Genomic DNA, 17,848 nt, shown 5'->3' with positions numbered 1-17,848 from the left:
TATATAAGTGTTATTGGAAAGTCACTTGAGAATAAGTATGGTTTTTATTTATGCAGTATATATCTACTGTGCTGCATAGAATTTCAGACTACCTTTGAAACTGTAATTCAAACATAAACCATAACAGATCAAAATTATTTTACATCTATCAAGAAATACTACAATCGACCAAACCTACTGATGGATTTATCCATTTGTAGATTCCTAGCTGAAATATTTGATCATACTTCAAAATTAGACACATATTTCACAATAAAAAACAACCTAACAAAATATTATATACTGCCATAACAATGATAATCATATCACAGAAAGTCAATGCATGAGTTGGCTGTTAAGTTCTTGATACTCAACAAACAACAGCCCAATACACACCTTGAACATGAATGCAACAAAACACTACATTTACTACAACCTCATTATATCCAAATTTTTTAGAAAACAGGCACAACTTATACACTCATACACAACATACTTTCCACAAAACACAAAAATGAAACTTTTTCACACATTACATCACCTATTACAATCACCCATGAGATCCAACTATATTGCTGCTGGCATTATCATTATTCTACTTTTTTTTTTAGAAAAAAGAGGTATCATTACACTGATTAAAAGTAGCTAATAATTGCCACAGTTGTTGATGCAACACAAAAAACCCACAATGCCATTTGCAATATCATTGAGGCAGACATTGTATTATATTCTTGAAAGATCTTCTGGAAGGAAATTTCAACTTTTTTAAAAAATGAATTCACCACAGAAGCTTGTAAGTAGGAGTATGGGAATGGAATTTTATAGCTTATAAAAATGCCATGCCTAAGCAGGATTTGAACCTGAGACCCTCCAGTTACTGTTTTGTTTTGTCATGAATTACTCCCAGTATAAGGAATTCCCTCATTAAAAGTGGTGTCATTCTCGAATGACAATTGAGCAGTGGTGGATAAGGACATTCTATAGTCATGAGGGGGGGGGGGGGGGAGGAAAGAGGAACTATCCCCAAAAGTGGAAGAAATTCTTCAGGAAGTCAATGGTATTAAAACACAAAAGGAAACAGAAAACCACTATATTAAAGATCCTAGTGAAAAATTTCTTGCACTACACTATGATGCTTGCTTCTATAAATTGTTCCAAAGCTAAAATAGCTTCTCAATCAGATCTCCAGAAGCAAAAAAATAAACATAAAAGACTGACTGCATATAGGAACTTTTATTGTCAAGACTTTGCTGCAGAGTAGAAAGTTAGAAAATTTGAGGGGAAAATGAGGATAGATAAAATGGATATATTTGTAAATTAAATAATAACCCTGGAAGAAAGAGCATCTACTTTAAATGACAGCATGTATCATAACACATACTAATTTAGTAAGAATTGCTTTTAAAGAAAAGATGACATGTTTTTAAATGCTTAGAAACAGATGCCTAAAAAACGGTTCCAAATGTTATAATGTACTACTTGTTCCTGAACTAAATATGGTGATTTATCAAACCTACACTGTGTTGGATTTTCTTTTAAAGGGCAGATTGTAGCGCTCATAATTTTTTTGAGTCTGATAGGAACACAATCATAAGCATTTATTACTGTGTTATCCTTTGAGTTTGCTAAGGATTTTATTACATTTAAGTAAGATTACTTTTAGATTGTAATATATGTTCAGTATACAAAATTATTACTATTTTTAAACTTATATGAATACAGCTAAATCAGCTACATGCTCATATGAATGCACTATTAGTTACATGGATTACATACTAGAAACACAAATTACCAGTATAGATGAATTGCACAGTATGTTTATTTACGTTTTATATATATAAATAACTTAACAGTGATACTGATTTTCAAGAATGAAATATTGCACTATTAATAACATTTTATATGCATCAGTAGATAAATGATTACTTGAAAATAAAAGATAACAACGGATGATGACATTTAAACAAATTTAAAAAATCAAAAAACCATTAATAATGTTTAAGCAGGCTATTAAGTAACCAACTTATATACAAAAGTAGTTTAAGAACTATCTGTCATTTAAAGTAAATGCTCCTCCAGGGTTAACATTTAATTTAATATAATTCACTGTAATACATAGTCGTTTCTAAATTTTATTTTATCTGTATAAAATGGATATACTAGAACTGAGTGAAGTAAGGTGGGAAGTACAGTGTAAAATGAAGAGTAGAGAAATTAACATAATCTGTTCTGGGAGAAAGAAAAGAAAAACTGGAGTGGAAGTAATTATGAGGAATAAAGCAGTTCAGGAATAAACAAACAGAAGGTATGTTATATAAATGATTAATATCATTAAAGTTTGGGATGTTAGTGAAAAATTTAGTTATAGTACAATATACAGTATCATTTATAGTGATATCAAATATAGTGACCCAAAACTTGTCTCTTGGTTAATTTGGTGTGGTGTTAATACATAAATACATTATGCATATTGTTTATAATTACATCGGTTGTAGTGACATATCGGTTATTATGACTTATTTTTTTCTAATGCAATGCAACATTTTATCACTTATAATAATGAACGAAAGTGACTCAACAGTAACATAATATAACTACATTATAGCTACAGAAATATTTTGACGGTTAAAATGAGTCAACTTTTCCTTCTTACCTGCATATATACTGACATCACATGTGAAGAAGAATCTTTAGTGGAATGGGGCAATAGTCTGCAAAACCAATTATTGTCAAATGCATTGTTTGAAGATTGTAAAGAGGTTGATAAAGATTTAGAAACGCATGAAACTCTAACAGATGATAAAATGGCTTCAGTACTAGCAGAAACAAACGAGGACATAGGTAATAACAACAAAGGTAATGATAGCGACAGCGACGAAGACAATAACCCGCCAAATCTTTCAAAGTTTTAGTGGCAATGAAAACCGTTCGCCAGTTTCTCAGTTTTACAGAAATTGCTAATAAAGAAAGAAAATGTGTTGATTTAGAAAAACCTTTAAAAACTGTATTACAACATGAAATGTGTAAAACAAAGCAAAATAACTGACTTTTTGCAGAAAATATACAATCTTTCTCTATCTCTTTTACTCACCACATTTGCACAGTATTTATTATTGCATATTTTTTTTTTATATTAATTTATTACAGAAATAAATTATTATTTTACTGTACACAATACCCGTTTAACATGACATATTAAAGTAGTACCCCTAAGCTACCTAAAGATTGCTTATTGTGACTATTGGTTATAATGACCTAAAATCATCCGTCCTTGAATGCCACTATAAACTATATTTACTCTATATACTAATATATCTAATCATGAAGAAGATATTGAAGAAATTATAGCAATACTGAAAATGCAATAAAATCAGAAAAGGACTGCTGCTAACTGGAAACTGGAATGCTGTGGTTGGTGATTGTGAAAAAGTCAGTGTGGCAGGAAAATTTGGATTACAGGTAAGGAATGTAACGGAGACAGATTAGTGGAATTTGCCAAGAGAAAAAATTATTTTAACCAACACTTGGTTCAAAAACCAAAAAAAGTAGTATATATACATAGGATCCCATGGAGACAAAGCACGCTATCAGTTAGATTAGATCAATTTTTAGTAGATGAAAGAGGTACAGCAATGCTGCTAAGAAAGTCAATTGATTACCAGGTGCAAATATCAACAGTGATCAAGTACTACTCAAAAAAGGCATAATTTTGTTGCAAAGAAACAAGCTAATTTCCTCAACATTAAAAAGGAAAACTTGTTGGAGAGTGATGTATTGTAATGGGAAACTTCTCTCAAAATTTTCCTTTTGTGATACAGGATGAAGTTCAGTCATATCACCGATTAAAAACTAATGCCACAGTACATCCATTTCTCATATATTTTAAAAAGAAGGAAAATTACAAAGCCAAAACTACTGTGTGATTAGTGAGTACATGAAGCACAAAACTAAATCAATCTGCTTCCAAAAGCAAGTTATAAATAAAGTAAAAACATTGTTACCACAAGTTAAACATTTTTTTTATTTTTCTGATGGCTCCTCAGCCCAGTATAAAAACAAAAAAAAAATTCATAAATTTGTGCTACCTCAAGAAGATTTTGAAATCGCAGCTGAATGGCATTTTTTTGCCCCATATAATGGAAAAGGACCATGTAATAGTATTGGTGGAACTGTAAAAAGGACTGTGACTAAAGCAAGCCTTCAATGTAGTCAATAATCAAACTGTTATACCTTCTGAAATGTAAAATTATTACAAAGACAATATTAAAAATATCATTTATTTTCTGCTCTAATAAAGATGTTCAAGAAACTGAAGAATACCTCAAACAGTCCCAGAAACAAGAACCTTTCACAATTGCTCCAAAAAGTCAGAAATGAATTCTGAAAGTCTGGGTGACCACTGAATCCGAAACATTTACGTTAGTACTCTGGTACACAAGGACATTAGGTTTACCAAAACCAAAGTGTAAAAATTACGTCTGCTGCATATATGATGTCATCAAGTGGTGGTTAGGCGAAATCATTGAAGTCAAAATACATGAAAATGAAGAGGAATATCAAATACACTTTTTCTATCTGCAGGGACCTGGTACTTCATTTAAAAAAATTAATTGAGGGATAATCAAACATGGGTTCAATTGGAAAATATTTTAAAGATTCTCATACCTTCAAAGCTTTTTCTATCAACTACTGGAAAAACGACATAACATTATACCAAAGATCAATGAGAACTTATCAGTTCTACTCAATAAAAAAATGGCAGGAGCACTAAGTTATGTTAGTTAAGTTTGTTATCAAAAAGTGCAAGATTTATTCATAACTTCCATTAGCAGAAGTAAAATAAGATAAAAGAGAATTGAACAACTTGTTAATGTACTTGAATTTTTTATAATTTTGTAATCACTACTTATCATTCTGTAACTGACTACTTATTAATTAACAATTTATTCATTCTAATGAGTTTAGTTGTAATTTTTATACTCTGAAAAAATACATAATATCAGTATTTTTGCATATGTTGTTTATGGTTAGAAGGAACAATGTTTTAAGCGGTTTTTTTGGCTTCATTACTCGTCAACCCATTTGAGTAACGAAATAAATTTTTTATGGTTTTAAAGTACATAAAAAGTACTTACTGATGTAAATATTCCAGATTTTTGCCACCTGTCCCACATGTGGTTTTTGGGCCCCAAAAGTGAGATATCAAAATCTTACGATTTGGCAGCCACTTTTTTTTAATGAAGACACTTGGTAACAATCTAATTTTTTTTATGTGTACTACTAGTACCTAAAATCTAAATGGTAAAAAAACAGGCCTGTTTTCCTAAGCCCTTCATTATTTATTTTATGCCCAAAATTTGAAAAAAAAAACAACAATTTCTAAGCATAACTTCCGTAAACATTACAAGATTTGATGGTTATGTAACAAAATTAATTTTAAGTACAATAAGATGAAGTTCCATCTTTACTATTTCCAACAGTCCTTTTTGACCCTCTGTATGATTTAAAATAAGAATGCCACAGCTCACGAAAAAAGTGACGAAAATGGTTGTTTTCACCTGTTGGCAAATTAGAAAATAGTCTATTACTCAAGAAAAATTTTTTTTTTAAATATAAAAGAATATTTTTAGGCCACTAAAAGGTGGGGGAGTTATCATATACCAAATATCATCGAAATCAAAAATAGTGATACTTTGATCATTTGTTGAATTAAAATGGAATACCCTGATAGAAATGAGAATAGCTTTAAAAAAGTAGAGAACCCAAAGAAAATTAAGGAACTAAACTTAAAAAAGTTAAAGAAATTCATTGAGGAAACAATGGGAAAAAAAGCTAGCTCAGGCAATTAAAGAAGGCAAAAAGGATAATTAAAACAGTAAAGAGACTGAATGAACATAAATAACGCCATAGTAAAACAGAAGAATAAGCAGGCTATTAAGAGGAAAACAGAGCCAAGAAACCATGGGTAATAACAGAGATGCTAAAGAAAATTGAAGAAAGAATGTGGTATAAAAGGAGAAAATGAAAAGCAATGCACTGCAACTTAAAAGAAGGGAAAAACAAAAATCTAGGGAAAGGTGGTTGAAGAAAGAATGCAATGAAATTGGGGCTCTAGAAAAGAAAGATCCAAATGTGACACAACATATAAGAAAATGAGGAGCATTATATGGAATATATGGAAAAGGAATGGCAAATTAAGAGAAATTAAGTATAAAAATGATAAAATGCCATGTAAGGAGAAAGATGGAAAAAATACACGAAGAATCAAGACAAAAGAGATACTTGAGGAACTAAACATAAAAAAGGAATGGGATGTAGCTTAAGAGGATAAAGGACTAACGATATTAAAATATGAAGTATAAAAAGCAAAGTGAAGAATGAAAAAACCACTATTGAACTTCCTAAAGAGTTTTATAAATGCTTAAAGGAGGAAGGAATGGAAGAAATAGTTGAACTGTTCAATAGGATAAACAGAATGGGAGAATGGAATAGCTGACTGAGCTGTTAACAGGATATACAGTATGGGAGAATTATTTGGAAACTCTGTGAAAATGGTAATGCCTCTTCAAAAGAAAAGTGGTATCACAAAATGTACAAAACACAGAACAATAAGTTTAATAGTCCATGCCGATAAAATATTGTTTTAAGTCCCAAATTGGAAATTGGTAAGAATAATGGAAGAGAATGCAGGAGAGGAACAATATGGCTTTAGGAAAAGAAATAAACTATAGATCCCAACTGGCTTCCAAGAATGGTTGGAGCAAGCTAATCAGAGAAAGGAAGACGAATGAATCTACGCTAAATAAATTTAGAGAAGGTAATTTATAGTCAAATCGGGGAAATTTTTGGAGATTCTTAAAGAGAATAAAGTAGAATGCACATACAGAGAAACAGTACTATACATAAGACAAACAGCAAGAATGAAAGTAAATAATATAACTGACTGGGTGGGTCTACGTTGAGGTGTTAGGCAAGGATGTTGCCTATCATTGACACTGTTCAACATTTACAATGAAGATATGATGATAAGTTTGAAAAAAAGAGAAGGAATAAATATAAAAAAAATGGAAAATATGATACATAAGGTCAGCTGATGATATACATGTACTTTCAAGATTGTGGAACAGCCCCAGAGAAAGAAATGTAAGAGTATGGGACGTAAATGAATGTAGAAAAACTAAAGTAAAGGAAGAGGATTTAATGGAAAAACAAGTGACAGAAGAATAGAAAAAATAACAGATATTTGAGTACTATGGTGACAGAGGTCAAGAAGAGTGCAATGTAAATAAAAAGAAGAATAGTGATGGCAAAGGAATCTTTCAATAAAAAGAAGGAATTACTGTGGAAATCTGAAGTTAGAAATAAAGAAGAGCCAAATGCTATCCAGTGTCTTTTTGTCTAGTGCTAGTGTCTTTTTGTATGGAAGTAAAGTATGGACCACATGGAAGGGGGAGAGGAACTGGATTTAAACTTTTGAGATATGAATATGCAGAAGAATGGTGAAAATAAGATGGACAGATAAAGTGAGAAATGAGGTAGTAATGAACAAGATTAAAAAAGTAAAAGCACTTATGTGAGAAGCACATAAAAAAGGATACTCATTAGGACATGCGGTTACAGGAAGTGAAATCTTGACAACTGCATTGGAAGTCAGTAGAACAAGAAAAAAGGCTAGGAAGAAGAAGGAAGAAATAAATAGATGAGGTGATGATTAGGAACCACAAGGGAAGTAATGACCTGCCATCAGGCAAAACAACAAATGATGATATAAATAACAATATTTTCATGCTTTATATAATTCTAACTTATCTAAAAAATCATTAGGCTAATCTTTATCACAATATAAAAAACACATCAAATAACTGTTAAGTAATAACTTTTAAAGTTCGTTAAACTATAAAGTTAAACAAAAAATTATTAAAAACTACAAATAACAGTACAGTAATGCATTTACTAATTAATTTAAAAGTATATGCATCAATAAACTTAAATTTTCTTTCAATTAACTACACAAGGTATATACAAAAAAATTCTAGAATTTTTCAAATTTTTTTTGTAAAATTTAAACTTAAATATTTTCTTTCTCAGGTAATACATTGTTATTAGCACTGTTGCTCTACTGGAAACAATCCTTGTAGGCCCTCTTTTGGGGTATGTCCATCTGCATATTTTTTTATACCTTTCACCATCTTATACTGCCACTTTTTCAAAGAGAATTTCAGGTTTGGAAGCAAGAAAATGGCCTACTGAAGTTAGGTTATATGACTAAGGTAGTTATGGAACCACAGATACCTTAGTTTTGGCTAAAATGTTGTAAACCAAGAGCAATATGTGAGTTGTTATATTGTCATGATGGAGGATCCAGGAAAATGAATTAATTCTTCTATTAATAAAATTTAGATCTTTTTCTCCCATCATTTTCTTTCAGATGATTTAACATTTTGAAATTATTTTTTTTCTGAATGTAGTCAATTTATCAATTTTTAGTTTGCCCTCAAGGTAAGAACTCATGATATTTGATAAAAAAATCATTAACATGGTTTTAATATTTGAGTACGTCTGTTTTGCCTTTTTTTATTTCTAATTATTTTTTCTAATCCAATATAAAGATTGCACTCTTATTTTCCTATTGAATTCACAAATATTGTAAAGTTTTCATTCTTGTTAGTATGATGTAAAAATTGTTAAAAGGTAATGTCAATTATCTCTCTCATCCAGCCAAAAACTGGTTTTAAATCACACAATGCCATTTTAAATCTTTTTATAAGAACACTGTGACATGGATCTATCTATGTGCGACACTCTTTTAAACTCCATAAACTACTAGAACATGAATATTATCAAATGAAATCAAGATGATCTCAAACAAGAGTCAAAATGTTTAAACCATTTGAAATAATTATAACTGTTGCGCTGACCACTTTCTTCATTATTTCAATCTCTCAAACATTTTTCAATGATAAAATTTAATGTTGATTCATTGCTCATAAATATCAGCCATCTTCAGTATTACTATATATGCATGTAAAAAAATAGCTGTAGCTCAATGGTTAACTGGAATGGAATAACCCCCCTACTGGATTACTTAAAAATGTTACCATATGTAACTTCACTGAGTACAAACTACAACTTTGCACTGAAATGTTGTTTAAAACTTTCTGACAAGATCTTGTGTGTAAATAAACAATTCAGTTAACCATGGAATCTTCATTCAGTTCAGTACTTGAAATAAATAACTGTACATTAAGGGCACAAACATCACAAAACAGATATACACAATTTCGATTTGATGAATGAAATATTCATATCGCTAAAATTTCAATTACTCTGTAGAATAGTTATCTATAGTATCAAAGAACAAAGTAAATTTTATGGACATATTATGTTAAAAAAGAAAGTATAAAATTTACAGTTGAAATTTAACCACTTTATAAATAAATATTCATAATATCATCTTTATATAAAAAAGTGGTCGTTCAATTAATAGCAATAAATGAGATTATTAAGTATAAAAGGCTAAACATAACTTTGTTTTATCCACATTACAAAATAAAAATAATGAATAGCCAATTAAAATGTAAAATTAAAATACAAAAAATTTATAAATGATAAATTATAGCAACATCTTAAAATAGTATGTGGCTACAGTAGAAAAAAGGAAATAAATTCTAAATAACCTGTGTATTAGAATTTAATAAATGTTATGTTGAACATGGCTACAATCTTATACATACATACATACATACATACATACATATATATATATATGTATGTATGTATGTATATATATATATATATATATAGATATATAAATTATATATATATATATATATATATATATATATAATAAAAATGAATATTTGTTTTTTTGTCTGTTTGTTCCATATGCATTCCTATACCATTCATCCAATGCGATGAAACTTTCATGAGATGTGTGCATATCCATGAAGGTTTCTGAATTAGTTTGGACCTGCTAGGTGGTGCAGGGGTCAAGATATTTCGGAAAATTGTATTTATGGTTTGTTTGGCTCATATTCAGAACATATATTAGTTACTTGATAACAAATATTTTGGCACAAAATGGACCCGCTAGGTGGTGCTGAAGTCAAAATATTTTGAAAAATGGTATTTATGGTCCGATTTGGTTCATATTCAGAATACGTATTAGTTATGTGAAAAGAAATATTTTTGCAAAAAAGAAAGAAGGGAAAAAGGAAAGAGGGGAAGTTATGAAGATTGGAAGAGGGAAAAAGTAATGGTTAAATTTTGTGTTCTGTAATGTTCAGTTTTTTAATGTTTTATTTAACTTTCACTTGTATTCGTTTAATCTACATACAAGATACATTCAATAATTAAAGAGACAAATTGATGTATGTGGTAAAAGTTGTATGAACCGCAGAAATTTTTATAAGTGGGTAGAACAGTTCAAAAACGGTTGAACCTCAGTGACTGATGAGCAACGTCCTGGCCGGCCAGTTGAAGTGTCAACTTCGCTTGAAACCTGCAATGACAAATTATTCATGAAGACTGACATATTACAGTTGAACATAGCAAAAACAGTTGCAGTAAGTATTGGCACAGTTCATAATGTTATCAGTAACAAGCTCAAGTACAGCAAAAGAAGTGCTAGCTGAGTCCCGAAATAGTTAACGCAACAACACAAGGAACAAGACTCAAAGTGTGTACCGACTTGAAAGAACGTTATGAAAGGGAAGGTAATCCTTTTCTAAACAAAATTTTAACGTGTGATGAAACTTGGGTTCACTATTTTGAACCAGAGTCCTAAAGACAAAGCATGGAATGGAAGCCACCAGCTCACCTGTCCAAAAGAAATTCAGAACACAAGCATCAGCAGCAAAAATTCATGTTGACCTCTTTTGGGATGCCCAAGGTGTCATCTTTTGTGATTATTTGGAAAATCAGCTTACAGTAAACAGTGTCTACTACTCAGAAATGCTGAAGAAAAACATAAAGCCAGCAATGAGAGGAAAAACGTTGGGCATCTCAAAGAAAAGGCGTGGTATTGCTACATCACAATGCTTGCCCTCACACCGCCCAGCTGAACCAAGAAACCACTGGAAAAATGGGTTGGGAAATATTACCACATCCTCCCTACAGTCCAGATTTGGCTCCCTTGGATCTTAATTTGTTTGGCCCACTCAAGGAGGCATTACATGGAGAAAAGTTCAGCAACAACAAGGAGGTCAAAGAATTTGTGAGAAAGGGCTCATACAACAAGAAAAAGAGTTCTTTGTATCAGGTATAAAAAAACTAGTTCATCGTTGGGACAATTGTATTAATATTGGTGGAGATTAGAAGTATTAAAGTAATTTTATAAAAATACAGTTTTTTCTACATCAATTTGTTTCTTTAATTATTGAAAGTCTCTTGTATATACTCAAATCTAGCAATAATGAAGCATTGCTGAGTCAGCTAGTTAACTATAAAAAAGATGTGATGAACATCTGAAAGTGCATAAATATGGAATTTTATATTCCAATTATATCACATTTTAAAAGAGAATCATATGATTGCAACTTTTATGTTTATTTAAAAACAGAAAAGAGAGACTGTATAAAAAGAATAGAAAAATGTTAAATAAACACATTCAAACTCAGACCTAGAGAAGCATCATAATAAACAATATGCTTTTAAGTTAATCAGCTCATTAACCTAATAAATCCAAAACAATAACCTTTCACAATAAATACAACAACTTATGCTGATATTTAATTTAAGTGCTAAAAAACTAATTGCAATGCTAATTTTAGCATTAGTAATATAGCTTATTTTATAGTTTTATATTATTTGTACTATGTTTCTTAATGTTTTTTGCATGGTAGCTTAATACATGAAAAAAAAAATATATATATATATCCAGTTATACATAAACATTTCATCATGCTTATCTAAAAATATAATAAATTTACGAAGCAAATGATCGGCCAGTTGGTAGAGCCATAAGCACGATGGCTTCTAGATCAGCTTGTTTTGAATCTGATTCTCAACAAGGATCTGGAATTAATTATCATTTCATAACCTTTTTCATTAAAATACATAAAAAGCACGTCTGAGTTGAAAAAACCCTTTCTCACTGATGTATTATCATAAAATCAGAATGTAAAAGAAGTAATGTGAAATCAAACAAACCCAAATATAAAAATCTATAGCAAATAATACAAAACTTAAACAATAATAATAATCATCATTTTTTTACTTATATATTAAAAAATATTTAATTAATAAATAGAAACAATAATTATAAGAACTAGTTGTTTTTGATAATTAACAGTTAGTGCTGTCTTAACGTATCCTTAATAGTCTACAAAAGAGCTATGTTAAGCAGTTATTGAAGTAACCTGCAAAAGGTTATTCTAGATTAACAAAACTTTTTTTAACTTAAAATCTAAAACTAGATGGTCATTAAGACTGTTGAACAATCATCATCAGCAGCTACTGCAGAAAAAGTATGAACAAATAATAAATAAATGAAAAAAGAAAAAAAAACAGTAATAAAAAAAATATTAATACACAAACAAATAGTACTTATGAAGAACTAAAAGAAAATTGTTGTAATACAAACAACTTCAGGCAATTGCAATAAAAAGTAAAAATTTAATTAAAAATATTTAATCACCTCCTATTCAGAGTATCCAACTGAATTAGAAGTTTGTAATTTTGAACCTTCATACAACATATAAAGTAACACAAATTTCATTCTACACCATTCTATTGTTAATGTATTTTTTACTTTTAAAATCTGTTTACTAAATCTAAAATAAATTTACTGTAGTTTAAGTTAGATTTATCTTTATAAATAAATTATAGTCACCTGAACACTTTTTTAAAGACAATAAGCTTTACAAATTACCAATCTAAAATTCTCAAATCAATAAAAGAAATAAATACTTAATTTTTACTGATAAATTGTAAAGTAGATACATAATAATACTAATACAATACTTATATAAATAACATATGTAACAATTATATAAAACACAGTAATCTAATTTAAGTATAAAATTAAGTAAATATAGTACACATATACAAGGCATATTTCAAAAGTAAGGGAAATTTGCCAATAAAAAGTGGTTGGCAACAATGAATAGTATTAGACAATTACAGTAGCTTCAATTGTTTCATTGACTAGCTATCAGCCATCTTGTCAGAACTCTTTATTGTATGCCTTACTCTGGTATTGTTGTCACCAATTTCTTAATGTGAATAGTTATATGCTTCTGAAATTCATCACGACTAAGAAATTTACAAGCCTACAGTGGTGGATGAACGAAAGGTAAGGCAGTGGTGTGACGAGTTTAATGAAGACGCCATAAAAATTCATGATGAAAAGAGTAGTGGAAGACCTAGTATTCAAAATGGAACCTTCAAAGTGAATACAATATGAGAAAAATCACATTTTACAATGAGTCTCTTGCAATATAATTTCCACACATTTCACTGAGTACTGTGCACAGTATTATTTCTGCAAAACTAGGCTACATTAAACTATTTGCTAGATGAGTCCTGAAAATGTTTACTGATGCACACAAAAATCAAAACATGGCAAATGCACATGAATTTTTAGACTACTAAAAGAGAGGGGCAAACTTATTTCCTTTTTAGACTACTAAAAGAGAGGGGCAAACTTATTTCCCATATCATAACTAGTGATATGTGGATTTCATAAACCAATATAGAGTGCACATAATAATCCATGCAGATACTATTAAAGTTCACTGAAGCCAACATCTAGGAAGGCCTGCCAACTGTTTTCTGAGACAAAAATGTTTCCTACTGATAGATTTCATGGAGTAAGAAACAACTGTTGTGGAGGTGTGCTATTAAATACCTTCAAAACTAAAATTTTCAATCAGAACCAGCAATGTGAGATGCTATTATCAGGAATTGTTCCCATTTAAGATAGCAGACAGTAATGTATGAACACATTACTGTCTGTACTGTTGAGAAAATTTATTAATAGAAACGGGTCCATTTTAATCTCTCCACCTCTTTCAGCCTGGAACAATAAAATCTAGTAACTCTACTATGTCTAGCTTAAAGTAAAAATGAGGATTGTTCTCTTGAAGAGTAGTGATGAATTAAAAATAGCATTCTTGAACTGGCTGAAATTTCAAGTGATATATTTTTATGAGTAAGTTGTTAAAAAGCTTGTTCTTACATACCAAAAATGCAAAGAAAACAATGGTAACTAATGTGTATATACCTATATATATATATATATATATACATACAAATATACAATAGGTAAAAACATTTTTTTAATGGCTATAACTTTTGAAGCATGCCTTGTACACATTAGTTTCATACGAATAAAAATATGAACTAAAATTTCTTTTATTGCTAATGCAATCATATGATATGCAGATTGTTGGAGGCAATAAGCTTTTCATTTTTTTTTTTTAATATACTTTACAAGCCAACATCATCTCATCCAAACTCATTAGACCTATCTGGTTATCTTAGTCCTTAAATAATAAAAATAAATGCAGACTTTACTTACATTACATTACATTCTTAATACACAGCATAAACTACAGTCTTGTGATATGGTAGTACTATTCTTTAGTATTTTTTAGTGTACTGATGAGCTTAATAATACTAAGTATAAAAGTAAAATAGTAGTGGTGAAACACTAACATTTTACTTTTACATAGTGAAATGAACATCTAATAATGAATCAGTTCATTTGGTCAATAAATCTTAGGAAATCTAACAAACAGTAGCTTTATTTTTATTGCTTTCTTATGTCAACTGAGAATCCAAATCAAACATTTCAATCTATTACAATTACACAGCGGTATAATAAAATAATTAAACGAGAAAATACTTTACTAAAATATTAAAAGAAAAGTAATGTACTTAAATAAAATTAAGTTATAGTAAAGTAGGTATGTACCACAAATTATTTTAACACTAGCCAATACTAACTTCAGAGCAATAACAGAATCACATGATAGGGAAAATGCACTTTTTCCTTTTTATGCTTAAAAACTTTTAACTAAATACATTAGATTTGGTGTAAAGAACCTTAAAGGTATTTCAAAAACACAAGATATAAAGATTATGATACAGAAAGTAAAGTGCACTGCTAGCATGAAAATTAAATTAAATTGAAAACTGTTAATGTAGTAGTAAGGTTGAACTGACAAATGGTTGTTTGGGTTGTCCAAGTTTCCAAATATCTCATTAAACAAAAAATTATTGAAGATTCAACCTCTTGACTAACTATTTCTACAGACTGAAGAATATCATCTCATGAATTATCTCAATTTCCAAAAGCTAACCAATAACAAATTTTACTAAATTTGCTTTTGAAATATGTTCTTACTATTATGGATTTTCTCATTATACTTCTTTATTACAATATAAACTGAATGTGTACATAAGATAGCAGAAATCTCAAACTTAAGAGAATGAAACATAACATACGCATACTTAATACACCAACTTCAAAAGTATTCACAGTGAAAAAAACATACTTATGCTATTCAATGAACAAATTGTTCCAGTACTATAGATAATTTTTTACACTTAAATATACTAAAATAGGTTAATATTGCAAGTAAATTTTATAAAGTAAGCAATTAAAAAGGTTAAAGAACCGATTTAAAAATAACAGGAAGGTGGAACACAATTAGAATGATACATGTATTGAAAACTATACAAAACATAAGACATCTGAAACTACTTGCTCATATAGCACTTGCAGAAAGAGAAACTGACTGATTAATTTTCCAGGTAAAATCATTAACAATGAACATACATATTTATCTCTTGACAGTAACAAAGGAAAACATTTAGGGCAAATTAAAGTCTTTTTTTAAAAATATAATAACATGGAGTAATATTCAAACATACAATAATATAAAACTAAATTTAAACTAATGAACATGTAAATGAAGCATAAAACAAAAACAATTTTTCTCATACTGCTAAAATAATAACCATGAAACCATTTAAATTTAATGAATTCTTATTAAATAATAAATATGTAAATTGCATTATAAATAACAACTTAAACAACATAAATAGTAAGACATTACTTTTTACTATGAAAAATGTGTAGATTTTTATACAGACTACTACACTAAAAATAAGGCTGATAAACACTATCAGTATGTTATTTGTAATGAAGGTTAAAAAAGAAAACAGTAGAAGAGTACATTAATTGATCTAAGAATTAAACTGGTTTCATAAATCATTTAAGCCAATAGAGAAAATATATTAAAAAAGTGTACAGAGTAGCTGAATCAACAGTAATTAAAATTCATTCTGTGATCACATAAAATAATTTAACACTGTATTTAAATAAAAATTACATACTATTAAGCCAAATAAAACCTAACCTAAAATTTAAACATCTTACATTGTATTTATGCATTTCTTTCCCGAGTAGCAGGGGTCATAAAACGCCACAGGTATAGGCCACTACAAATCATAGGTTATTTGGGACACCATTCTGGAATAACGAAAAATACTCGCTTAAAACCGATAAATAAGAGCACACATTTCAAATATAAGAGAGGCAAAGCTCAAATGAACCCAAACAAAACCTCATAAAACCTGTTTGGTTTTGCCCCAGGGTCAAACTGAAAAAAAAAACTGGCGCAAAAATCTGACGTACCGAATATGCCATGTCCTCTTCAGTAATCAACTTTATTTTCACATTATTTTATAATCACTTCGCTTTTAAATCACCGACATATTTTACAAGCTACATTTTTTACGACATAACAGATGTATCAAATAGGCTAATGAACTGAACACTTTCATTTTTAATACAACAGAACAATGAGAATAGATATCGTCTGCTGCTTGGAGCAGACATATTGGGTTATTTTCTTACGACGTGCATTTTAAATTACATCGATCTATTATAAGTTAATGGCGTATAATATTTATTTTTATCTACTTCGATAGTTTATTTTTTTGTACAAATGGAGTTTTATAATTAATAATTCATTAAAAAATGTACCCTAATTAAAATACAGGAATAATATTTTTCTAATAAATAAGTGACTGAATCAACCTAATTTACCGTAATTAGAAAATCCCTACTTTGTGTACGTTTAAGGGAGATAACAAACAAAAAGTATTCATTACCGAAAATTAATACTTTTATGTGTGTCAAGAATTATTTTGTAAATAAAACCGAGTATTCTGTGTAAACGAAAATTGTTTGATTAGTAAAGTATTAGAATGACATTCTATACTTTACTGGAAATTATAGTTGGACAGTTTTTTGTTACAGCGGAAAATTTGAATGTCACAACCAGCAAATAATTTTTAATGAAAAGAATTGCTGCGATGTATCGCCAGAAAATAACTCTTTTTAAGTGTAGCATATGAAACAAGTCAGACACAGTAATATTTGTCTGTTAGATGCATGGTAGAATTTTTTTTCAAATCTTCAAAAATTTTTAAGCTACTCTAAATTTATTTGGTTTGTACATTTACCCTTAACAGCTTTTATTGCAGCAGAAATTAATTACAATAATAAATCAAATAAATAATTTTTAAGATTGATTACAATAAAGTTGCATGAAGATCCTTCAAACTTGTAACTTATTGTTAAGAGAAAAAAATATATTCAGGTTGGTCAGATAAAAAACTGAAAAGTTAGAAAATTGAATTTTATTTTACTTTTGTTTCGTTTTGAAACTGTAGCCTAAAGGTAACAAATAGCTGGTAATTAAATAATAAATAAAAATAATACTGTCGAAGTTTTATTGTTATGCATTTATTTCATAAAACTTACTCATTAAAATTAAGTTGTACATTCTCTTTAGTCAGTATTTAATTCTTCTTTCTAGCATTATGATGTAGGATCTACTTGTGTAATCTGCCT

The 17,848-nt window shown here is 29.2% G+C and overlaps 1 protein-coding gene across 3 annotated transcripts in view; it reads right to left on the bottom strand.

Moving 5' to 3' along the window:
- LOC142322059 (uncharacterized) overlaps window positions 1-16,874 on the bottom strand; it is a 47,623-nt gene extending 30,749 nt beyond the window's left edge. Inside the window, exons 1-2 of one of the 3 annotated variants that reach the window (XM_075360707.1) lie at window positions 16,625-16,874; window positions 16,367-16,459 (exon numbers count right to left, since the gene is read on the bottom strand). In XM_075360707.1, the coding sequence (XP_075216822.1) occupies window positions 16,367-16,381 (15 nt within the window). In that variant the 5' untranslated portion in view covers window positions 16,382-16,459; window positions 16,625-16,874. Of the gene's footprint in view, window positions 1-16,366 lie in introns of all 3 variants that reach the window. The other 2 variants (XM_075360697.1, XM_075360716.1) reach the window with 2 other exon arrangements.
- Window positions 16,875-17,848: the final 974 nt, after the last annotated feature.

Source organism: Lycorma delicatula, chromosome 1 (assembly GCF_047948215.1).
Source record: "Lycorma delicatula isolate Av1 chromosome 1, ASM4794821v1, whole genome shotgun sequence".
In the NCBI taxonomy this organism is placed as follows: domain Eukaryota; kingdom Metazoa; phylum Arthropoda; class Insecta; order Hemiptera; family Fulgoridae; genus Lycorma; species Lycorma delicatula.
This window is presented reverse-complemented; position numbering and strand designations above follow the sequence as displayed.